The 26416-nt window shown below is 40.2% G+C and overlaps 2 protein-coding genes across 2 annotated transcripts in view; one reads left to right on the forward strand and one right to left on the reverse strand.

The window, feature by feature from the left end:
* The window catches only part of LOC108399479 (uncharacterized), a 299067-nt gene that overhangs the window by 39912 nt on the left and 232739 nt on the right, over window positions 1-26416 (forward strand). The window lies entirely within an intron of this gene.
* NR4A3 (nuclear receptor subfamily 4 group A member 3) overlaps window positions 1107-26416 on the reverse strand; it is a 38613-nt gene continuing 13303 nt past the window's right edge. The window contains exons 6-8 of the mRNA XM_037003915.2: window positions 18353-18552; window positions 15935-16113; window positions 1107-4387 (exon numbers count right to left, since the gene is read on the reverse strand). Of these exons, the coding sequence (XP_036859810.2) occupies window positions 4140-4387; window positions 15935-16113; window positions 18353-18552 (627 nt within the window). The 3' untranslated portion in view covers window positions 1107-4139. The remainder of the gene's footprint in view (window positions 4388-15934; window positions 16114-18352; window positions 18553-26416) is intronic.

Below are 26416 nucleotides of genomic sequence, written 5' to 3' on the forward strand. Positions count from 1 at the left end.
ATGATAGGAGATCTGGAGATTGGTTAAACAATGTGAATAGACTTAACATCACTGAAGTGTACACTTAGAAATAATTAAGATGCTAAGTTTTATATGTATTTTATTACAGTTTTTTTTAAAGTCGGTTATTAGTTTCTTGTGTTATCTTTGTGCATTTAACTTACAGAAATTCAACTAAAGGCATATGCCCCTTGCTTAGCCCTGACCTTCTTGCCTCTCCCCTCATTCAAACCAGAATTTTGCTCCTACATCCCCAGGAAAACAGCTTAACTTTCTCAGATTCTTTCTTTGGGCCAAGCACCTATATTTGAATTCACATGCCAGATGGTGCCCCAATATATCTCTTACTCTTTTCTTACTAATCATATTTTATAGTTGAGGAAATGAAGGTATTGCTGAGCAGCATGAAGAAGGGTTTGGCCTCTAGACCACACGACACTTAGATGTCACAGAAGATACCTCATGCATAAACTGATGAAGTAAATCATGAGGGCTTCACATTCTCTTTTTGAGCCATCACTGTGTGCAAAACACAGATTTGCACTAACTCAGAATATACAATGTTTTGGTAGAGTTGAATAAAAATTGCCTTGGCATTGTCCACAGAAAGGGGTTTCTAAGCAATGCAGTAGTAGCAGCTTTAGCAAAAAGGCAGAGTACTGATCATTCTTTGGGAACTATAACCCCAATTTTTGTTAAGTTCTGATTCACAAACAATTGATATCCTGTCATCTTGATATAGAAATAAATCCTTCATACACCTAAAGAACACTTTAAAGCAGCAAATTATTAGCTCCATTTAAGTTACGTACAGTTGAAAGAAAAACAGCTTTATACACTGTGCATGTTTGTATTTCTTCAAAGCGCCCAACTGTGCTTTGCCCACAGGAAGTAGTCAATAAATGGTTTTTGAATTTAGAGTGTCCTTCCCAATCAGTGAGGTTTAATATATTTCCAATTCAGAATCCCTATTAATTTTTCAGCATTAGTAAACCTTTTAAAAAATCCATTTTGGGTTGTATTCAACAGTTCATAGCAAATACTGTTATATAAATGGTTAAGAGAATACTGTGAAATGAAACACGCTTATTCAACACACCGGCAGCCATTGATAAAACGTAATTTAATTTAATCATTTAAATTTACATTGTTAATGTACAAGAGCATTTCTTTCAAACCACAGGTTAACACACACTAAAGAGCAATGCTGTTAGAGGAGCAGAGAAATTTTGGAAAACTCTGCTGTCTGAAATAAAAGCAAGGCACTCTCCATTAACAGCTGGTGGATTCCTGATTTCTGCCCACAGAAGGCTTGTTCACACTGAGAGAGCTCTCCCACAAGGGAAGAATCACCTGCTTTAATTCTTGCTGTCCTCTCCTGAGCTAGTTTGGTCATCATCCCCTCTGTACAAACTGTGTGTCAACATTAAGACAGAAAAGAGTTGAACTGATAGATGACTTAGGAGGCTCTCATAGTTGTAATAACTATGGAAGACAGAAGAACACTGGCTATAATCTTTATTGTCAGCACTAGTGTCTGAACCTATAACTAAAAAAGTTCATTCCTTCCAACCAATTGATATCATGGCTAAAAAGTTTTTTCCTTAAATCTGATGGGTATAAAAATTAAAAGTAACAGCATTTCTCTAGGGTTCTTTTTATTTTGTTTTGTTTTTCCTTTATAGACATGACAACAAGGATTAACTTTCCAATACAAATGGTACGCAAAAGGGTTATGTATGCACAGTATTTCTAATTTATTCAAATTCAATTTGAATTTGGTCTGAAGCTACCTTGTGTGAAATGTTAGCTTTCCTGATATTTAATAATGTTTATTATGTTTGCATATAAGCTCAACAAAATTAATGCAAAGTACTACTTTATTCATGGTTATCATCAGGTAAACTATAAATGTTAGTGGTTATTTTAAAAAGCCTATTTTGCTATAGATGCAGTTAGTTGAGTAAAAAGACTATGGAAAGGACAATTAGGTCCTAGTGTTGAATCTGGTACTAGCTATTTGACCTTAGATTGCTCTTTAACCCTTTTTCACCTGGGTCCCCCTTTGTTCCTCCAGGAATTTCAGGGGGTGGACTAGCTGAAAAGTCAGGCCCCTTCCAAGTCTCACATTCCAAGGTCCTAACATTCCAGATCCTATCATCTTGATATAAAAATAATAATCTTTCATAAAAGCTCACACAAACATAATACATGATCAAATATCAGAATGACTCTTGGAAAAGAAAAACATACATGATATGCTATCTGGGTTATCTTTTGCAGCAATTAGGCAATTCATTTGGCATTTGTTTGATTGTATAATTTAATGACAATATAAACAGCATAGTTTTGTTGTTTTTCCTTTAAAAAGACTAAAGCAAAAATGATTTAAAGCTAACAAAACTACTATGACATCAGTTTGACATTCAAAGTTTGTTTCTTAGCAAAATGGCCAAAGATATTTTGACTTGATACAGAGTATATAATATAAAGACTTTTAGACCTAAAAATCTTCAAACCTTATTTGAATTTAGCAAAACATAAGCAAAATTTTAATATCAAAGTGCTAAACAGTACTGCCTTAAAAGTCACTGCAAATGAACCATAAAATAACTGCATGGAAAGTAACATTTATCGTACAAATGGTTAATAAAAAGACACATTATAAATATATATATGTAACCTGCTATATTTATATATATATATTTGCTTATTTAATTTCTAATTGGTGTATCCAAGTCACTGTGAACACCCCATTTAAGTACTCTGTAACTCAGGTTCCAGGAGCTGGTGGTCTTGCAATAAATACAGGCAAAGCTATTACAATATAACGTGCATACAAATGTTTATACAAATAAGGACACTATGCAACAAATTATCTCATAGTAATATGGCATTAACAGTATAAACATACAAAAGGGAGTACGAACACGGAATGTTGAAACGCAGCCCACACTAATCCCTTCTAGTACTCACATTCATACTATTGTTTTTTAAAATAAGACTTCCTTGCTCTCCAAAATTGTCTCTTTAACCAAGAACAAAAATTAAATTATATATATTTTTAAAACTTTATTACTCCTGGTGTTTACCCTGTATGATCCAATTCCTACTTATTTCTATGTTCTTATTTAGGGATTGAACAGTTAAGACTCACTGAACTCTCCCAGGCCTCTGATGAAAGTATCAGTCAGTTGCTATAACTGAAGCAAGTTTAGAGAACTCTGGCTAGGTTGAAGAACACAACCGAAACACCTGTATGCGATCCATTTTATAATCTGAGCCTGTCTCAGGACAGCTGGACACTCAGGGCAGGTACCTGGATCCATTAAGAATGGCCTAAAATCTTGGTTGGACCATACCTCCGAAGGGTTCTACAGGGAAGGTGGACCTCTGCCAGGAAGCCTCTGCTAGGAAAATTGCATGTGTCATTTGCTAACATGACTACCTCCTTCCTATTTCCATAAAAAAATAAAGGAGCATTAATAAACAAGACTTGGTAAGACAGCACTTTAAAAATTGCACTTGTATTTGGAAGCGAACAGCCATTAATTATCATTTTGCTATGTCTGATTTATAGGTAGTCCTCCATCTTTCACCATTTGACAAAATAAAATAAAGGAAGAAAGAAATTAAGAAGAGGAAGTTTCTGCCTTGTTTGCACCACATACATACCCTTGATACAGGAAATGTATTCTAAAGGGATCAATCTCAAGACACATCCTACCCTGGCGAACAACCCTTGGCTGTTCTTGTTTTTAAATACAAAGCAACTATAATTGTATTCCCCAGAAAGAGTTTTAAAACAGTTATATTATCCTTTTTTTTTCCTGCTGGGATAGCATCGTCCAAAAGTGCTTTGTTAGCAATTTCTTAGAAAATCCTCATGAACTATACCCCCCTCCCACCCCAACCCCAAAGCCTAAATATAAAACACAACCCCAACACAATACTCTGCAAGTTTTCTGGCTTTAGGTTGTAAGGAAAAGTGCCAGAAAAAAAAAAGAAGTCTTTCTTTTCTACAGGAGCTGCTTATTCTCTTAAGGAACGACAGAAAAATGGCAGATGTCCAGACCCATCCCTCTGCTACAGATGAGTTGCTAGCGGATGAGGCAGCTCCCTGCTCAGGCTGCGCCTGCTCAGAAAGGCAGGGTGTCCAGGAAGAGCTTGTCGATGATAGAAGGTGGAGACACCAAGTCTTCCAGCTTCAGGTAGAAGATACGCTGGAGGCCCAGGGTGCAGATCTTCCGCAGTTCCACCAGGGCACTCAGGACCTTGGGCTCGGTGGGTTCCAAAGCCTGTCCCTTATTCTGGTGGTCTTTTAAGCTGCTTGTGATCTTGTTGCATAGCTCCTCCACTTTCTTTGGTTCTTTTAACCCATGTCGTTCTGCAGAGGGATAGAAAAGAGCAGGTTTTACCATCAGAGTGACCTCCCTGTTAGAGGTAGTTCATGGCTGTTGGGATCAAAAAGTACCAGGATTTGATCCCAGTCCTGTCACTTCCTTACTGTGTACCGTCAAGTACGTCTCTTAACTTCTGAGAAACCCAGAGTTCTTATAAAGTGAAGGTAATAACTGTACCCAATTCAGGGTTTCTGGGAGAACCAGCTTAGGAGAATAAAGCAGATGAAGCCCATGGTTTTGGCACATGGACATGCTGCATGAATGACAGGGTGGTTATTTTGCACACATTATCCTACTGAGGTCTCACAGAAGTCTTGTCAGGAAGCAACTCTTTTAGAATGACATGGAAGCATATCCAGGCAAATGAATTCATGTTCCCATATTGACAGACACTTATGGTGGCAGGGGAAGGGTTGTTGCCTGTTAAGTTCCATTTGCTAAATAAAGCAAGGACTGCCCCAAAAGACTCAATACAAAGTGCATTCTTGTGTTTTCATGCTAACCACCACTAAGAAGACTCCAGCTTTTCCTAGTTTTTCCCTCTTGAAACCCTACCTGGCACTCTTTATGAAATACATGTCCTCCTGCTGTGGAGTTGGAAAAGTCAGAGAGAAGTGAGGAAGCCCAGAAGGAGGCAGTGCAGACATTTTATAATGTAGCGCCAGTATTATTTTATAAAACAATATATAAAATGATCCCCATGTTAAATATTATGATCTCTTATTTTAAGGTTAAGTGATTTTCCCAAAGTCACTCAGCTACTAAAAGCTGGATTTGAACCCAGTCTTCTGAGGCAGATTCTGCCCTCTTGCTCCAGAACAATGTTGCATCTCCCCGAAATGAGCAAGGAGCCTGATATTCCATACAAATCACTTTACTCTTCCTTAGCACTTAGATACCAGAGCCTCTTTCCTGAGACAAGAGCTTAGCCCCAAAAATCTCAGTAAAAGATTTCACCTCTCAGTATATTACATGTAAAAAAGTAATTTTGAGACATGGAAGACATCCTTCCAATAAGAAATCAAGGAATACTGTCTAATTTTTCTTACATTAATTTTTTAGTTAGGGATATTTTTGTTAAGAAAGGTATTTCCTTAAAGCAAAAGTCAATTAGAAAAAGGAAGCAACTACCCAGACAGTGCTTTTCTTCTCTTGCCCTTAAACAAAAGAAGGCCCAGGGACCAGGAGATCTGCATTCTTCCCCAGCTTGGCTAGTTGTGTATGACTTGGGTGAGTTCCTCCCTCTCTAGAGCCGACCTTAAAGGAGGAGGCTAGATTTAGTGGCCTATGGAGTCCTAGCTCTGATGGGTTGTAATTGTATCATGTACAGCCATGAAAATTGCCAGCCAGCATCTTAGTGGATTGTAACTTGCTGGTGTCTCATCTCCATGCAGTGTAATGTGGAGAAAAGGGCACTGGACTTGGAGTCAGACAGACCTGGCTTCTAGTTTGGGTTCTGTTACTTACTAGCCATAGGACTCAATCTCTCTAAGTCTCAGTGTCCTTCTGGGAAAGTGGGATTACAGGGTGGCAGATACAGAACTCTGTGTTGTATTCTTCACTCCTTTGTGTCTTAAAGATTACACAATAAATTAAAGGAAAAAGTGTTATTATAACAAAACCTATCTCCATGGGTTATTGTGAGGCACAACGAAGATGATGCTCCATGAAAGTGTCCTGCCAAACGTAGAATGCTCCGTGCACAGTACAATCAGCACCTAAGACAACGCCCAGCACCTGGCAAGTGCTGGCAACTGCAGACTCAAACAAAGGCCGTTAAGTTCCCTGCTTCCCAAGCTTTGCAGTGCACGATTTTGCTTTCCCCAGGAAACTATTAGCTGATCAGCCCAGGTGCAAGCCTGTCCTCTATGGTTTATCTTTACTAAACACATAGTCCCTTTGTTTCAGTCTCAGAAGAAGCACCAAGAGTGCACTTTAAGAGAAATTCTGCCTGCAGTGGTGTTCTGCCTAAAGTTTTATTTTCCCCCCAAAAGCAGAAAAACCAGACTACAAATCTGGCAGCAAATTTTAAGAGCTATGAAATGTTCATAGCCTCTGACCAAATAATCCTACTGTTGGGAATTTACTTGAAGGAAAAATTCAACAGATGAATAAAAGTGTATGCATGAAGACAGTTTGGTAGCATTATCTATTCTTAAAAAACTGGAAAAAATTAAGGATGGGAGAATAGGGGAACTATTAAGTACAAAATGGTACATCCACATAATGGAAGATTCTATAGACATCAAAAAGGATGAATATAAAGGCTATGAAGCAACATGAAAAAATATATAATAACATGTTAAAGAATATAAAACATATCTAAGCCATGGTGGCATCTACACAAAAATTATTTCTGTGTATAAAGAAGGATGAAAGGAAGCAGAAAGCAAAAATATTTATGAGATTGTCAGATAACTCTTTTCCTTCATTTTAAATGTCCAGGTTAGTGCTATTTGTATAATCAACAATGTTAAAACAGAACAAACTGGGTCTTGGGCCTTGGCGAAGAAGCTCTTGGTAACTGTAACATGATCAAATAGGCACCTTGCTGATAGCAAATTCTCTTAATACCGAGCTATATCAGATTAGGTTCATAACCCAGGAAGAGATGATTTCCCCAGACAAAAATACCAATTCATTGATTTAAACTTTCCCTTCCTTTCAGTGCCTTGCATTATATTCAAGATCCCATATTAATTATTAAGATAAAGAAACTGAGCAATGTGTTGGCTGGATTTTGGGAGGGGTCTGATGATGGAACCTTGTAACTAGACTTTCTCATAGCCAAACTCACAGAAGGTGTCGCAGAGTTTTCCCTGCTCTCCAACCAGTTGTGACTGCTCAATAACTATGGCAACCATTATTTATTCAGTGAATTCAAGTGGAGATCAATACCTCCTGCCAGCTGGATCAACCCTAGGCCTGGAATTCCTTGAGGAATTCGGAGACACTCCTGTTAGAAGCCAAAGGCACCTTCTTTGTTGTTTTAAACAGCTACTAGATTTGTGGCTTCTTTACTTTTTCAAAAGGGCCAAGATAAAATTCAGTCTCCATGCAAACTAGTACCAGCAGCCAGCAAAATCTTCAAATCACTAGGGAGTCACTAGTGTCTGGGACCTTCCTAGTACTTTGAAATTCCTTAAAACCCCAGTCCCTGAGATGTTAGTCTAAGGGCTCCCCTTTCTAACTGCAGCTTGGTAAACATGGCCGCAGAGATGATACACAGAGAGTTTATAAATTCTGGGGGAAGGGGACATTTGGATTTCCCCCTTCCTAGAGAATTATACAAAGATTTTAGTTTAAGATCTTAGTCCACCATTAAACAAAACAAGCTTCCTGGTATATTTCTTGCATTTTGATCTACATCATTTTTATCTAGTAGTTCAGTATTTTAATTCAGCCTTACAGATTCAAAACTTCAACATACAACTTACAGGAATGATTAAGTAATGTATTTATGTGCCATAACCATAGTTACATGAATTGGAAAGAATTTGAGTCATTTAGTTCACGTTCCCACCTAAGACAAGAATCTCCACTAGGGGTTTCACAAAGAGAGTGCCCTGGACCAGCTGGACTGGAAGCTCAATATTTCACCCTGATCATAAAGATATATTCAATAGCACTTTATATTACATACTTGGATTCTTTTATAACACCCTCACAACAACCATTTGAATTAGGACAAAGATGAGCTTTATTTTACTAGGTAAGAAGGCTCAGAGAATTAAATGACTTGCTCACAATCAAAATTATCAAGCATCTAATTTCTTTTACTCTGAGTTCAGAGATATTACACCAGGCTTCCTTGGACAGTATGTTAGAATGGTCCTCCTCATCCTGAGATGAACTCAGCCTCTCTGTAACTACCTGCTACTTTCTGTGTACTTAATTAACTAATTGATTAGTTAACTTTCAACAAATTTTTATTGAGTACCTATTTTGTGCCAAGCAGTGTTATAGCCATTGGAGTTAGAGCAGTGAACAAAAGAGACAGACAACAGATCACTCCCCTAACCTGTGTGGTGTTAGCATCTAAAGACACTGTTGGAATCCTGTGTATTTTGTCTATCCATGCCATAGACATTTCTAGTAAGAGAGAGAGAAAGGGAGGCAACGGGGAGGAGAAGGGAGAGGAGGTAGGCATGGGGGGAGAAGCAAGAGAAGGGAGGGAGGGAAGACAAAGGAAGAAGGAAAGAGAGAATGACTGAGTGAAACACTAGAGCTACTAAGTGTGCTCATGTCTTTTCACCAAGTAAAAAGGGAAACTTCATTGAAAAAGTATTTGATCCTTTAGATCACAGATCAAATATTTCTCCAAGGAAGCTTCCCTTTTTAATCCCAGTCTAGACCGTGTCCTCCTATGCCACTCTATTTTTTCATTTGAAGGATATAACAGGTTGAAATCAGATATTTATGTAACAATTACCTGCCTCCTCCATTAAATGTAAGCCCCATGGAGGCATGGACTGTATTTGCTCACCATTATATCTATAGCACCAAGAAGCCTACTACGTAGAATATATTCCATATATATCTGTTCAATGAATATGTAAATGGAGGATTAAAGATCTATGAAACATGATTCAGTGAATACTAAATGTATAGTTTCTCAGAGTAAATATATAAGTTGAGAGTTATTAAGAAGCTAACAAAAGAAACAACTTGACAAACTCTAACACCTACCACATCAAAAGCTTTGGAGCCCGATTTCCTAGGTGTAAAGCATAGCTCTACCACTTATTAGCTGGGTGACTGGGTCAGTTTCTACATTTGTAAAATAGGGCTAATAAAGGTGTCTGCCTCATGGGCTGTTGTGAGAATTAAATGCATTAGTACACGTGAAGTATTTGAAACAATGCCTGGTATTTAGTAAGTACTTAATAAATATTAGCGAGTGTCTTCTATGTCAAACACTCATTAATGGCCTTCAAATCAGCCACTTCTCTGAGTTGGGCTATTAGTGATTTCATAATCCTCCCCATTCCTCTCATAATCATCTCTAACAGTTTCTTCCCCCTGGCCCATCATATTTAATCTGTTCTAAGACCTTTATTATTATCTCTGCGGTGTTCCTTGCATCTGTGACCTCCTCCCAATCTCAGTGTCTCTGGATCAGGTCTTCAATATCTGTTACCTAGATTATTTTAATAGCTCTTGACTAGTCTCTCTGCTTTCCATACTTGCTGTGATCCAACCCAGGTACTTCCAAATCCATTTATTAAACAACATTAAACAAAATAACACTTGCAAAGTCCTTGGTACAGTGTCTGACACTGAGTGTTTAAAAATAGTAGCAATTATTTTATGGAATCCTAATTACCAATTGGTTTCCTTGTCGCTTGCTGACTCAAGTGTGGTTCCTGGACCAGCATCATCACCACCTGGGAGCTTGTTAGAAATGCAGAATCTCAGATCCTGCCCCAGACCTTCCTAATCAGACTGTACAGTTTAACAAGATGCTTAGTTGCTTGCATGTACATGAAAACCTGGAGAAGTTCTGCTCCAGTCGATCCTAGTCCCCGTAAGATGCTTGACCCAGTCTACACCTAGTGTTCATCTCTTTGTAAACCTAACTCACAAAGGTTGCCTGTTCCAATTCCAAGTAGTTCTATCTGTTAGAAAGTTTTTCTTATCTCGAGCTAAATTTTGCCTTCCTACAGTTCCCAGTTCTGCCTCTTAGGTCCATCCAAGGGACAGCTAATTTTCTTCTTCATGGCAAGGACCAGGGTATAAAGGAAGAGGTGATAGCAGCCATCAGGATCCCCAGTTAGGAAATGCAACTCCTTTCTGAGCAGGTCTCAGGGCACAGACCAATCCAGAGACAACAGTAAAACAGTTCCAAACAAAGGAAAAAGAGAAGAGCACTCCTGGGGAGAGATGTGCACGAAACTCAAACACCGACAAACAGGACTTCCACCTCTGAGCTCTACTTCTTTCTCTGGGAAGTCATCTCACTGCTACTTTTCATGTCCTATAACATTCTTTACTGCGGGACAGCCCCAGAGACGCTGAGCCCACCCCAATCAGGAAGCCACAAATTGGTCAGCAGTCTGTGCAGAGGCTATAATAGTGTTTTTTACTCTGTCTTGGATTTATTAGAACATGTGTCTGTCTCCCTTATAAGACCACAAACTCTTTGAGGATAAGGGATTATATGCCTGGCACATAGTAGATGCACAAATAAATATTACTAAATTAATCTGAATTGTAATAACATAGTTCTCAGGAATTCAGACTATTTTCTAGTAACAAAGTAGTAAGCTAAAGATAATTAATTCTGATTTTTCTAATTTGGAAGGCTTTCTGATATTCACACCTCTAAATGCTAAAGTAGTTATAAAGAATAAGACTCCCCCCATCCTTAGGAGACCTATAGTCTCCTTGGCAAAGAAAGATAGAAAGAAATTACTTAATATGATGTGTATATGCAATTGTAGGGATGCATGGAATTGTCATGGATTCTCAGGAGAACAGCTAGCTCTTCCTGGAAGTAGGACACATAACATTTATGGTAATAATAATAATGAAGGTTTATCTAAATTTTTTTTCTCTACAGAGTACCCATTAGCTCATTCAATCTTTACAAGAAACCTAAAAGTAGACATTACTATCTTTGTGAAAAATGAGAAAACTGAAATTCAGAGAGGGTAAGGAACTTGCCCAAGTTTGTATAGTTAGGAAGTAGCAGGGTGAAGACTGGAACTCAGATCTACACTCCCTAAATCCATGACAACACCCGCCCACCCTGACCCCCAAAGCCTTTTTAAAAAACTGTATTCCCTGCCAAGTTTTGCATTTAGTTTTCCTTGCAATGAGCCTGCTGACTATAGATGACATGAAAACAGGATAACCAGGTAACCATTTAGAGTGAGCAGGGGAGCTCTGGGAAGACAGGTGGCAGAGGGTGTGGCAGGATTGGCCACCTGCCGAGTCCTGCCATGTCATTGTTTATTGCTTTCTGTCCCTGGTTCTGCCTTCCTTCCTCCTCCTCAATCTCAGAATTCATGTTCCAATAAGACTATGACAGAGCTTACAGGCAGAAGAGAAAGCAGTCATTTTCTCAACTGACTTAGACTTGAGTAGGGAAAAAAAGAACGCAGGGAACATTATTTTAGTGTAGTGATTAGCAAGATGAGATTTGAGCACTCAAGATTCCCTCCACTACCTGGTCCAAAACTGCTTTTCCAGTCCTGTTTCCCTTTTTACTAGATTAAAATGCATTTTGCTCTGTGAGTAGGTCATAATAGCAGGCCATAAGATAAGTATCACATAAAATCAGTTTTCTCCTTGAAAATCCTTTAAATTTCCCCAAAACACACTATCACCACCAGAAGCAGAGAGACCATGGCCCACAGTGGGTTTGCATCTTCTCTCTCATGCTCACTTATGGACATATAGTTATTAAGTATAACAGCCTACACTTTAAAAATTTTTCTTTGCTTTATTTAGTATTTCTTTAATATTTAAATCTCTTCTCTTTCTATGATGTATGTGATTTAACACATGTACAGTGCAACTCCACCATACCGGCTTTTCTCCAAAACGTGCTGAAGTTTTTCACTGCCATGCTCTTGCTATGCTGTTTCCCTAACCTGGAATGTCCTTTCTTATATCTTACCATGTCTAGATGCTACTTCTTTGGAAGCTATCATGACCAGCAACTCAACCTTCCTTCACCCCATAAGAGTTAGTAGCAATCTGGACTTTTGCTGCACAGAATGTGCCCCTTTTAACCACCGTACATCAAGTTCATTACATCATAATCATATATGACTTCCTAGGAGGCTATACACTTTTCTGACAGCAGAATTCCTACACAGCTTATCATTGCATCCCTAGAGACTGATACCAGGTCTTGCATATAAGCCCTCAATATTAATGTAATGAATGGATGCTTATAAAGTGGTAATTCCACACTAATGTTCTGGTTGGGGAGCTTCTTATTTACTAAACATCACCTCATTGGTATCCCATCAGAAGTAAAGCATTTCTGTTACTCCTATGCCAGGGATGTGGCACTGGCAAAGGGGAATGGTTAGGGAGAGGAACTGGGGACCTACAAACATTTGACAACCACATCTGTGGGGAACTCCCTTTTACTGTAGGAGAGTGACTGAAAGAAACCATTTCCTGCTCCACCTCACCACCTAGTTTTTCATAAGGGGGCACAGAGAAAGGTGGAGAAAGAAGGAAAAATTTAAAAAACAAACAAACCATGTTTGTGCAAACTACCAGTACTGTCCAGATTCTTAATTTTCTTAGAAGTGAGACTGGCTGAGCTTCTCATGAGTTCCTCTCTGTAGTCTAGGAGCAGACAATTTGAGGACGAGCTCTCTGGTGTCAGTAGCCCTGCTGATACTCTACAGTTACTCTATATGATCAGTGGAGTTTATTCCAAAGTCAAGATTTCACAGGAGCCCACATTCAAGTGAAAATTGATATCTGCAAGAGTGGGCATTGCTGTTTCCCAGGTGTTGCCTTTTCTGCCATTTCCTAATGCTTTCACACGTTTCAAGTCCCTTCCCAGCTAGCAGATCACAAAGAGAGTACTTCGAGGTCCAGAAATGAGAGAAGTGCTTATTTTTCTTGTGGGTTATAACCACAGGGTGTACAACAAACCCCGCTGCACAGGCTGACGGCTGAGGGCAGGAACTGGAGCTAGCCCAGCAAGGCCCATTATAAATGCTGGGAAAGTCCAGCTTAAGTCCTTCAATATCATTGTTTTTCTTAGAGCCTTTCTCTCAAGAATCCAAGTAGATACTCGCCAAACATACTGCCTTCTAAAGCTGCCACCCATTTCCTCATGGTACGGCATTTGATTTTGGGTTACCTAGCGTTTCCAAGGGGAAGGGGCAGGCATGTGCTTAATGAGAGGGAGTCTCTGTCACCATCACTATGGGACAGAATGCAGGTGGACTGGGTGCCTGTTCTGTATCCAGTTTGGCTACATCACAAACCTATTTTTCTGTAATTCTCACTGCCTCCTCATAGAAAGATGTTATTATCCCCACTTTACAGATGGGGAAACTGAAGTTCAGAGAAATGAAACACATTCCTGAATATCACAGACTTTTTAAATATAGAACCCTAGATTAAAGCCTGGGGGTGCTGGGTTCCCAAGTCCATGTTGTTTCTACCATGCTAAACTGCCTCCTCCCTGAGCAAGGCTCCACATAAAGGGCAGTGGGCTGAGCAGCTAGAACCACAGGACTCACAGCTCACTGGAGGCAGAGACAGGACTCACACCACCTTCTCCTATTTCCTCTTCTGTATCCTCTGCACTGAACTGCCCAGTCTATCCAGGTTGGGACTGCCTGACACCTGCATGTCCTGCCCTTATACTTTTCATTAATTTCTACTTAGAGAGTAAAACAAAATAAAGCTGTAGGCCTCATGGGCCTTCCTCTTAAACCAGAGCTCTTATACCTGGACTGGCCTTTTACTCTCTCCTCCTCTAATTTGTGCTCAAAACCAGGTGTCAGAGTAGGTCTAAAATTTAAGCCTGGCAATGCTGCTACCCTGGTTAAAACTTTCTGGCCCTGCCCCATCCTTACCTCTGATTTCTCATCACTATTTTTTTTTCATCATTTCCTTCCTGAAACTTATGACAGCCATATTTTCAACGACTTTAGCAAATTTTTATTTATACCTGTAATTCTCACTCCTTTCAATTTAGCCTGGAGACAGCCTGCGCTTTGCTCACGGAGCAGCTCCTATTAGCTCTTTTGACAACATAGCTCTCCACCTTCCGTCTCTCAGTACTTTGAATGGACTCCCACATCCCCACATGGCACCCAACACCTTTATCACATGTATTGCTTTGCATCTTCCATCTCCACCAGGGATGTGTGTTATTATCTCTGAAAACCTACTGATATGCAGCATAGTGCCTAGATAAGTGAACACTGGTTGATTAACTAGACTCAACACCCATTTCCATGGAGATGTGGTAAGGGTACTTGTTTTTTTTTACTGAAAGTCAAGGCTGGCTCTAGTTTTTGTTTTTGTTTTGTTTTAATTAAATTCCATCCTTTATAGTTTTGAATGTTTAACTGTCCTACGGAGAGCTGAGTGGTTGTGAAATTGAGCTGAAGAGCTTCAGTTTAAAGGTTGCCTTCAAAGCAATTTCATTACGGTCCTGCTGGAGTAATATCCTTATGCCTTAAATGTGCTTACTTTCTTCAGGTGTTTCCCTAAGGCATTTAAAAGTCCTTTAAGTTAAATCCATACTCTTGGAGACTACCTGTGTTTTCGTTTTATTAGTGAGCTTCAAATCACCGTCAAAAGAAGGGGGTTTCTCACCCAGGACCAAAAGACCAGGAAGAAGTGGGGTTCTACTTGGAATAGTGAGGGAACAGCTGGTGTCTGAATCCTGCTGTGGCACATGCCATTTATTTCTTTGCCTTCATGTAAATCATTAAATGATGAACCAGCCTAGCCTCTACAGGTATTCAGACATATCTCACTTGAGCTAACAGGAGGTCCCAAGAAGGTACATGTCAACAGTGCACATTTCTGATACATTAGAAAGAAGGGCCCATCTGCACCAAAGAATGCATTTGGTTCTCTGTGAAAGGCCTCACCACCTGCTTCAAAAACGTGGTTTCTACAGCCAAGAATATCAAATCTGAACCTTAATTCTTAGTCCAACAGCCTAGCCTGTGCTTGGGTCTGATGAAAAGCTTGAGAGGTGAGCCCTAGGTCTGGCTAGCCACTACGTGCTGTCACTATATCACCAGGCCCCAGTCTGACTGAGAAGCATGACACTGAACAGAAAACTCTGAAAGTGTGGGAAGGGCAAAGGGCGCCGGGCCCTGGGGCCGTGAGAGCAGCCACAGGAAGAGAGCATTTCCTGTCTCACCTGAGACGCCTTTCACTTCCTTTCTCTTCCTCTCACTCTGCCTTGGGGTCTTTTATCCCAAAAGATAGAAAGGGAGAGACATCTAGGGGAAGAAAGGCATAATCTAGAAGTTGAATATGTTTTACGCTTCTGGGTCTTAACACTTAAAAATTGACTTGAACATTTCTGCTTTTAACAAATACCCATTTTTCTCAGTTCTCTGCCAATCTAAGTTGTTAAATAAAATTGTAAATAAATAAATAAAGCTATGTTGATATGTGAGCAGGTCTTTGGTTTTTCTCTGGGTCACTAGCCAAGGACTGGGGAGAGGGAAGACTCACCCCTCTGCCCCACAGAAACAGGCGAATCAACTTCCTTTGAAACCCCTGTAGAAATACCCTGAAGCAGCTAGTCCAGCTGTCAACTGAGCTCCCATGGAAATCTAGCTCCTCATACATTGGGTTTCTGACAGTGATACCTCAGTAGACTAGGAATCCTCTTCCCTGGAAGTACATGACAAGAAGTTGCAGATGTATGTCTCTTTGTTTATACTAGGTTAAACTTAGCAGATTTCAGAAAAGTGGCAGTTATTTTCCTGTTTTTCTGCTCTGTGTGTGACAGCAACAGCCAGAATCCGCCTTAACATAGGAAAGCAGAGAAAGGGGGACAGCAGGGTGGTGCTTACCTGTGATCACGCTCAATGCTGACAGGCATGCTAAGGCTTGGATGTCAAGGTTCAGGCTCTGCAAACTTAAGGAAAAGTCTTTAATGGAGTCGAGCCATTCCCCAAATCCACGAAGGCACTGAAGTCGATGCAGGACAAGTCCATTGCAGAACACATACTTATCTTCAGCAGTGTTCGACCTACAAGACAAAGTAGTGGGGTGTAGGGATAGAGACACATTGAAGAGGTCTGTCCATGCTGTCCCACAGGATCACATCATAACATATAGGCACCCAGATGCCACGGGGCAGTGTTCGGGACCCAGCACTGTGATGTGAGACCTGCCCAGACACCCCTAATGAACAAGACTTGGCTCCTGGGATAAACCACCACCACCACTCGACTGGGCTAACTTTCTTGGTGAGCACCAGCCTCAAGGGACTGGGGGTGGGGTGCCTGCTCTCTATTACTAGAATCACTTGCTGGCCTGCCCAAGTGGGGACATGGGGAGCAGGCACTCACACACTATGGAAGTGAAGCCCAGCTCACCACCTCTCTGCAGTAAACATGGGACTGTTGGCTTCAGTGCTCCTTCTCCAGGACTTCTCCGGCTTTTTTCTTAATGTCAAAACTAATACGGCCTGAGGTTACACACTAAAATTCCATTGTGCAGACTCTAAAAACACCAAATATCTGCAACTGCCAGAAGTCCATCACAAACTAAGAAGTAGACGAAGGTAAAAAGAGTCCTTATTTTGTATCACCTTCTCTGCATTTAATAGTGGGGCTGCCTAGAGCTATTTCTAAATCTGCCCTGATAGTTTATATTACCTCCCTAATCATCCCATTCTTCTCTCAAGAGAGGCACCCTAGAACTTCTTGTTGGACATCATCCCTTAGCCATGGGGCCTTAGGCACTCCTTTAATCTCTCGTGTTTCCTTTTCCTGATCTATAAAATGGGAACTCTAATTGCTACCTCCTAAGATTGTTATGGGAATGAAAAGATTTGAAAGCCCATGCACAGTGCCTGGTACACAGGGGAGCTTGATGAGTATTAGGTGTAACTAATTCTGAATTCTATGTGGTCCTTACTGTAATCTTAGTTCTTAATTTTCAAATCTTTGCCGCATACTTACCTCTTTCAGCCTATTGCACTAATAAGTTAATAGCTGTTTTAACTGTGCTTCTTAGATAAGTAGCTTTATTCATTCATTCACTCAGTAAGTATTTACTGAGCACCAAGTATGGGCCATTCCTGGAGCCAGGCACTGGAGAAAACTTGCTGAATAGGGTGCACATGGGTGCCTGCCCACATGGAGCTTATCACTTACTTAATCCTTTGCTGCCTGTTAATAGATGATGGTCGCATGGCTGGCTTGGCTCCTGAGCACTCCAGAATTGGCTGTAATTATGCTAATTACTGGCACTAACTGTAACTCCACCTCTGTCTCTTCCACAGAGCCCTCTACAGAGGTACACACAGGACAAAGTGGTTCATTCTTTCATAGTTTAAAACCTGGACCTCAGACCACAGGCATCAAAATCACCAGTGCGTGCATTAAAAATGCAGATTTCTGGACTTTCTCTAAGGGCTCCAAACCAAAATAGCTGGAAACGAAGCATGGAAATCTTCACTTTAAATAAGATTTTCTGGTAACACAGTGTGAAATTTGGGAGGTGGTGGTAGGGAAGAGAAAGAAGGGAAAGATGATGGTTTTTCTTGTAGTATTTGGTGGAACATTGGTACCATCTTCTAAGAATACATAAGTAAAAGGCAGCAAGAAAGATGGAATTAAAAATGCTACATGTGGACTTTATGAGAGGAGCTAAATCCCAGATGCTAGCTTTTTGAAAAAATGACAGTCTCTTTGTCTTTGGTGTCTGTTTACCATAGGTTGAACCAAATCATTTGGTCCGCATGCTATTCGCTTGGAGTAAATACTGGTGGTTGAGAAGTTGTGAGAACTCTTTAGAGCCCCATCTGGTGTACTAGAGCAGTAATTTGTTAAATAGAAACCTGTGAGGCAATTGCAATGTTCAAAACAAATACTTGCTGCCAGAAAATACCTTGTGCACCATGAGAATCTTCCTAGACTTATGGAATATTGGAGCAGCACAAGGGGCTTCAGAAATCACCAGATTCAGCCTCTTCATTTTACAAAGAAGGAAACTGAATTTCCAGTGAGGCAAGGGTCTCAAAGGTCTCAAAGCATGTTTAGGGTCTCAAAGCATGTCCACATTAGAACTGAGACTAAAACCCAGGAGTCCTGGCTCGCAGTCCAGTGCTCTACCCACTGCTCAGTTTTCAAATGCTTGATCATATTCCCTATTTCCATCTTGAGCAAACTTTTCACCAATGACTCAGCTACAAGCACAGCACATTTCCAACTTCTTCAAAGGAAGGGTAGACTGAAGGAAGATAAAATAATAGTTATTACCTGATGGAAAGTCTGAGAACAAACAGCTCCAAAAAGGCTGATTCTATAAGTAATGTCTGATCCTCTTTGGGAAGATCAGTAAATCCAGGAATCTTTTCTGCCCAGCTTCTGGACACATCAATGGAGGCTGTCAGAAGGTTGTAGAACTGTTGTACATGCTCAGCATCTGTGCCTGCAGCGGCCTGGTCAGTGGGACAGTACTAGAATGCAAACCGCAGATAGCAGCGTTATATCAGGTCAAGGCAAATAGCAGCATCATTTGCAAATTGGCTCTTTCAAGAGTGCCAATGCCTAAATCTTTACTTTTAGGTCCCAAAGTTTATAAAACCCTTTTTCATTCACAGCCTCATCTGATTCTCACAGTGAACTTGTAATATAAATAGAGCGATTTTATTACCATTTAAAAGACAAAAGAAATTTGCTTAAGTCCCATTAGTGCAGTGGTTTTCAGTCTTGACGGCAATCATCTGAGGGGTTTTAAAGAACATTCATGTCTAGGTCATACCACAGAGATTCTAATTAAATGATCTGGGGTGGGACTGGTCATCAGGACAATTCAAAACTCCCCAGGTGATTTCAAAGGGCAGCCAGCATAGAGAACCATTGCCCCAGAGGTTTGTGTACAGTAGGCTTCTGGGATCTACTAATTCCACTCGAGCATAGCTGTCTCCAAATAAAATTCTTAAGTAAACCACAATTCTCAAAGTGTGTTCCCTGGACCAGCAACATCAGCAGCATCTGAGAATGTGCTATAACTAAAAACTTAGGCCCTGTCCCAGACCTACAGAATTAGAAATTATGAAGGGAGGCCCAAGAAACTGTTTTATCAGGATCTTCAGGTGATTCTCATGCACACTGAAGTTGGGGAATCACAGAATTAACTGCCAGGAAAAAAGAATGCTTTTGCTTGCCATAGATGGATTTCTGTGACATGACCCAGGCCGAGTGGGGATGGTGTTTCCTTAGCGGGCCTAGGCAGCTATGTGTCATCAGACTCAGGACTCGTGGGTACAGTTAAGGAAAATTACATAAAATTAAAAATTCATTTTCTCAGTCATTCTAACTGTATTTCAAGTGTTTAGTAGCCACATGTGGTACAGAACATTTCCATCCCTGTAGAGCATCCTATTGGACAGCATTGATGTAGAGCATCCAAGGAGAAGAAAGGTACGAATAGGAAAAAAGTCTCTACCCAGATTTTGGATATTCTGGTAGAGCCAGGGTTTTGCTTGAATCACTGGAGGAAAATCTTTCCTGTTTCATGTAGGAAGATTGTTATAGCAAGGTAATAATTAAGGGACAACCAACAACACAGAGACTTAGGAGATCTGCAGAAACACTCATGGAAATATGCACGTCATTTCCTTCACACTAACACAGTAAATGTACTTTTGCATCCCATCTCTCAGTTGATCCTACTAGGCATGGATTTTAATCCTTATTTTACAGATGAGGAAACTGAGGCTCAGAGAGGCTAAGAGACTTTCCCAAGTTACATAACCAACAGTGATGCAGCCAAGACTTAAACACGGTCCTGTGATTTCTAGTCCTACACCTGCTGGCCATTAATAGATCTGATGTTACTAGCTGGTAGCCCATGGGATAGTTTTAAAGGCACTTTGCTTTGCTCTAGTTGTGGGTCTCTAGGTATGTATTCATTTAGTCCCATGTTTTGTCAGCAGGATAATGATTGGCACATAGTTGGCCCTCAATAAATAGCTGCTGAAAACTGTTCAATGAAAGGGGTAGTCAGGAGTGCCTAGGTTTGCCACAATGCCCTAACCTGACTGGAGGAGAAACAGCCAGTAAGCACGCATGTGCTAATTGTAGAAACTACTTAGGTATGAGGAAATAAGACAGTTGTCTTAATTAGGTCTTTATTTTTCCCCTTTGTGTTTTCCAATGAGGCATCATGAAATAAAGAAATGCCAGACAAGGAGCCCAGCTTCTTTAATCCTAGATTTGTCCAGGCCTCTCATGTATTGAACAGTGTAGCTCTGCCACTTACTTTAGTTACCTGTGATAAATCACTTCACTTTTCAGAGCCTCAGTATTCTCCTCTGTAAAATAGGGATAATGCCTTCCTGAACATTTTATGGTGATGGTTAAATGTGATAATATATGTGAAGAGCCTGACACATCAAACATGTTTAATGAATGATGACAGTGATGAAACTGATGAAGGTTATGATACTTGGAACCACTGCTGTCCCTCAGCTTCCACATTTATCAAGTGGTGGAAGAGGTTGAACCAGAAGGTTTCTAAATTTTAGCCCAGACTTTCTATGATACTGTGATACCAGGTCCAGTTCAGAGCCCTGGCTTCTCTGTCCCCAATAATCCAACTCAGGGCTTGGGGTCTATGAAGCCCTAGATGTTTCTGTGATATCATGACAATGAGGGCAAAGTCCAGTAGAAGGAGGCAGTCCTCCTTGCCATGTATATTCAAGGATGCAGCATGACCCGGGTGTCACAGACACTTCCCACTGCCTCCTGTCAGCACACACCCTATTCACTGGAGGAGAACAGAGAAATATATATTTTTTACTTTCTCCTATTATATGAACCTAATTCCGTATGCTCTCCAAGGGCAGGATGCAATTCAGGGCAGACCCACCTTTAGAAAGCTGACTGCACTATATGTGAAACCCTTAAGTGAGTGACAATATGGAAAAGGAAAAAGAATATAGGATCAGACAGTAGGTCATGGGGTCCTCCTCCAGGTTCTGGCACTGACTTGCTGTACAGTCCAGGACAAGTCACTTAACTTCTCTGGGTCTGTTTCTGCCTCTGAAGTAGGAAGCAACTGGGCTAGCTGATCTCTCAGTTTTCTTCTGGGTCTTGTATTCAGCTATCTTTCTGTTACTGATTTCTAGTTTAATTATGTTGTGGTTTGACAGCCAACATTATTATGATTTCTATTCTTTTAAATTTGTTAAGGTGTATTTTATAGCCTAGACTATCATCTATCCTGCTGAATGTTCCATGTGATGGTTCTTGCATTCAGTGGTTCCAAATGTTGCTAATCCTACCAGTTATGATATTATTGCCTAGAATGTCATGATACTGATTCAGCATTTTGTTTTAAAATAATGTGTTAAATGGAGAGAAGAAGAATAAAGAATATTCACTTTCCCCTGGAAAAGGGACCTGTCCCTTCTTCACTGACTTCCCTGAAACCTTGGCTCACAACTCAATAATCTCTCTGTTTCCAATATTTGCTTAGAATCCTCCAGAGCACTAGCTTTCACCCAGAGTCCTCTGCAGGTGTCCACCCCTGCTGGGCTCACATTTCATGCATCCTGCACCCAGGGGAACACAGTCCCTGGCCTGCATGTGCAGTTTTCTCTGGTGGAGTACACCAAGGAGAGGAGCGAGCAGGCCCAGGGCGCCAAACTCCAGCCAGACCCTCCGGCTTCACCTGCAGTGACTCTGGTCTATGTTTGAGAAATCTGGAGTCACACTGGATTCAGCCAGAGTCACTAGTAACTTGGTGACAGGAGGGGCAGCATCCCATGCTGGGGAAAAGACAGACCAAGTATCCCCTCTACTAAACATAAAATTCAAAGAAACGGAACAAAATACTTTAGATTCTTTCTCTGCCTGGCCTAGCAGTTTTAAGAAACCTCACCAAGCAATACTGGACCTGGAGTTGGAAGAACCAGAACCCCACCCCCATCTCTGCATCTGTGCTCTCCTGCATTGCTCTGTCTGAGCTAGGCAGGCTTGGGGTTTACCAAAATAAATCTAGAAATATTTGTTTATTGGTCATTGCAGTTGAACAAAAGCCAGTTAGAGAAAAATGCTTTACCCCTAGTCAAAGACACAGTATTACATGTACCAACAGCCAATGTCTGATAGAGAGGAAGCACCTAGAGTGAAAAGGTAGTGCTACAAACAATGGATGTTATTTAAACTGAGTCTATGCATTTCATATGGCAATAACACAGCTGCACAGATCAGAGTTCAGCAACACTTCAGTCCTAAAATAAGTTATTTGAATGGGAATGAAGTGAGACCTTAGGTGAATACCAGCCCTAAAAACTTAGCAACGTGCTGCTTTTATAACAGAATGGAATCTGATATTTATCCTTTCACACTGTCAGTCCAGGCTAAATATGTAGAATATCCTAAGAACATTTTATCTCCCCTTAGAAGGTTACTCTTCCCTGGGTCTTTATATTTCATTATATGTGTTAGAAGTGATCATTCTATGAGCCAAACTGTGTATACATATTCTTAGGTTCTTACACATTAAAAAAAGGACACTTTAAAAATCGGCAATGAATATATTTTCCCCCAAAGTTCATTTCTGATCTAACTGCCTCCCCCACTGAAAAACAAAAAGACAAACACAAAAGAACCTCCTCTCCTCCCACCAATGGTCACAGAGCAGTTGTGTATTTGTCTTTTTAACTTCTTCATGGCATGTAAGCTTCATGAGGGCAGGAACCTCTCTTGTTCAACAATGTGTCCATTGCTCTAGAATAGTGACTGATTCCCAACAGTCATTCAATAAGTATTTGTTAAATGAATAAATTCCTTTCTGGAAAATTTATCTCTCTATTGCTCATTTCTTTCTCAGCCCACCAAAAGCTAGGAAATAGGACAATGGAGGTAAAATTGAATTGGTCTTATTAAACTATATTGGTAGCCCTCAAACATATTGTGCCAGTGGGTCATCTAAGGCACTTGTTCATGTACAGATTCTGCCTTCCTCCTGCCCCCCCCCCAACCCCAGTTCTGATTCAGTAGGTCTGGGTGTGGTCTGGGAATCTGTACCCATAGTGGTTTTATAGCAGGTATGAAGGTGAGAGGGTCACGGAATGAGAAGGCTGGAAAAGATCCTGCACGTACATTTAGTCTAATCTCATCATTCAGATGAGGCAACTGAGGCCCACAGAGGGTCTGGAACTGGCCTGAAATCACTGAGGGAACTGGTGGAAATTTGGGAGGGTTTCCTGAGTAGCTTCATGAAACCACTCTCTATGCAGAGTCTTCATGCGGTTTACTTTGTGGGTGTAACATGTGTTAGCCACGTTGTTTCCCAGACTATCTTGTTAACATATTCAAATGACATTTGCTGGTGCCTAGTTTTATCTGAGCACTGTCTTTTGTATTTGGAGTCTGTTACTATACTAAGTAACACCAATTACCAGAAAACATCCTAGTTTGCTGAAAAATATTTGAAATGACCAACTATATTTGGTTAAATATATTTTCTCATTAGTAATTATGCAGGCTTGAAAGCCAAGCCCAATATCTATATATACTTGTATTGTTAAATTAAAAGCAATTGTGGGGCAGAGAACAGCAACATTTCGAGGAGAAACAAATCAAACATGACATGTTTTGACTGCACTGATATACGATCTGAGCTCACTTTTGAAGGAGAGAAGTTTGGCCCATAGGAGAAGTAAAGATCCCAGAGCCAGGAACACTTTACATAGCGAGGGTTTTGGGCTTTCAAAGCATTCATTCCCACTGTGACTTGGAACACAACTCCTCCACCTCCCTTTCCCACAAATGAGGAAAACTGTTTGCTTACTACCTTAAAGACATATACACTAGTATATACCTGTCTGGCAAACATTTTCTCATTTCTCTATTTACCTGATTCACTGGGGAAAGCTAGCATCTTTAATAAATTGTTTTGGACAAATCAACTGTCTTACTCAAATCTAACAGGGCAAGTTCTTACTTAAAATGTGAAAAATTATAGATACACACTAATATGTTAACATTGGTTACTGCCGAAGAGGTGTTAGGCAGGAATAAATGAAAAGGAGAATTTCCTTTTTCACTTTATCTACTTGTAAATGGCTTGCCTTTTTAAAAACCAATGGTTATATATTACTATTATTGTCCTTTAAAATATCAAATAAAGCTTCTATCAAAAAACTCTAGCAAACTGTCATTAAATAGAAGTGACAGTGTGTAGAAATACTAACACATTACCTTGAGTGATGAGATTTGGATCTAGCCTTACCTCTGTCACTGACCTTAGGCAAAGCACTTAACCCCTTCAAGCCTTTATTTACTCCTCTGAAAATATGGGGATTGGATTAGATGATCTCAAGGTCACCCCCAGTTCTATGAATTTGTAAATATAAAACTTGAAGAAGGTATTTTGAAAATTGAGTTTCAATGAATTACAATCTTTAAAAATTTACTGAAACCATAAGTTATACCACATAAAGCTGAGGCTTAAGTGAAATTTTGTAAGAATATACATGATGGTGCCTAGTTCAAAGCAGACACTCAATAAATTCACTTTGTTTCATTCATTTTACATTAATGTTTTTTAAGAGAACAGTGTAATTTCAGTCTTGTTAAATAACAAGTGACGTAACACATTTTCTTATATGTATATGTATATATACTCACTTGCATTTAGGGACAATAAGGTAAACCCCAGAATCATAAAATCTTAGAGTTGGAAGGAACTTAATATCATCCAAAGTAACTTATCTGCTTGTGAGAAATCTTGTTATGTGTTCTCCTTAGATACGTCGTGTTGATGAACTCATGCTTCCACTGTAGCTAAGAGAGCGCATCCTTGTCTTTAGACTGAGCTGATAGGCGTCCCCTCTTTCTCCCTCTAGATCTTTCCCCAAGAGTAAATCTTCTTTGCCACATGGAAAAAGAGTGACTGAATCCTGCCAAACCACCTCCCTTCCTGTCTACAAATTTCTATTTCCTCCAACCATCTCTTACAAGTTTCCAGAAATAATGTTTCCATAGTCCCTTTAAACTCCTGTGTGGTCTGCAGAACCACCAACTGTTTCTGGTCCCACACTTCGACCTCTGCCTAAGGTACTTTAGCGTCCCTCTCTTCCACCATACATGCACTTTGGTTCATATGAATGTGTATGGAATAAATGCCCAAGATCTTCTTAACATGAACTACTGACAGGCCAAGGCTCTCCCGTGTTTTAAAATTCTAAATTCTGAGCTTCACATTTATTTTGGTAAGTTTCTTCATGATGGTTTCAGCCCATCCTGTTCCAACCTGTCGAAATAACTCTGAATGTTGATACTGACATCCATCATATTAGCGATCCCTCCCAGCTTTCTGTCATCTGCAAATGTGATCAGCATGCCTTCTCTGCCTTCATCCAAATTTTTGATGAAAACTCACTGTATTTTTTAAAAAGCCTTTTAATTTATTGATTTTGGTCCAATTTTTGATAATTTGTAAAGCTATCTAAAAGTGGGAGAATTCAAGCTATGCAGTTCAACCTGACTCCGAGACAATGCAATTAAAATAAATATGCTTTGCAAAATTGAGCAAGGCCCCAAAGGTAGTGTCAATGTGACCCAGACTCTGGCATGGTCAATCTGCTATTTTGGACAAAGCTAACAATTAAATTGGATAAATGTTTGTTGATGAGGATGATGACTCTAGTCTAACACACTGAATAGTGCAGAGGCAAGCAAACACACTGGATTGATTTTTTCAGTGAGGAGACAGTTCTCAGCTAGGAGGGCTCAAAGTGCTGGAGAGGGTTTGCCACTGAATGACTAATGAGACCATGTAGACCAGTAATTGGATAATTTAGGGCCAAAAAGTCACTTTTGGGGCCTAAATTCTCTAGACTGACCATCAATAGTGATTTCAAATGGCCTGGAAGAATGTCAGATTGTGCCCCGTAGCCCTGGCATAGGCAGTGAGTGCAGAGAAGTTTCACTGATTTAGACACCTTGCATAAGGGGAAGCCAAAGTTGCTTCCCAGAGGAAAAGCCTTTATTCCTGAATGCTTTTCTAGTACCCACTCTTACTGAAACCAGAAACACAGTGATGCTTAGTTTTTAGAGGCACAGACTTTGGGGTCCAATACATTTGGCTTCTAATTCTCTCTCTGATACATATTAGCTATGTGACCTTGGGCAAGTCAGTCCTTTAGTCCTTCCCAGTTTTAGTCTCCTCATCTGTGATATAGAGATCATAACACTTACCTTAATGGTATTGCTACGTGGCATCAGATGTGTATTGTGCTCATCATACTCATTAGTACATTCAACAAATGGTGGAGTAAGAAAGATTGGCCAAGAGATAATGTA

The sequence above is a fragment of the Manis javanica genome, chromosome 2 (genome assembly GCF_040802235.1).
Source record: "Manis javanica isolate MJ-LG chromosome 2, MJ_LKY, whole genome shotgun sequence".
NCBI classification, from domain to species: Eukaryota; Metazoa; Chordata; class Mammalia; order Pholidota; family Manidae; genus Manis; species Manis javanica.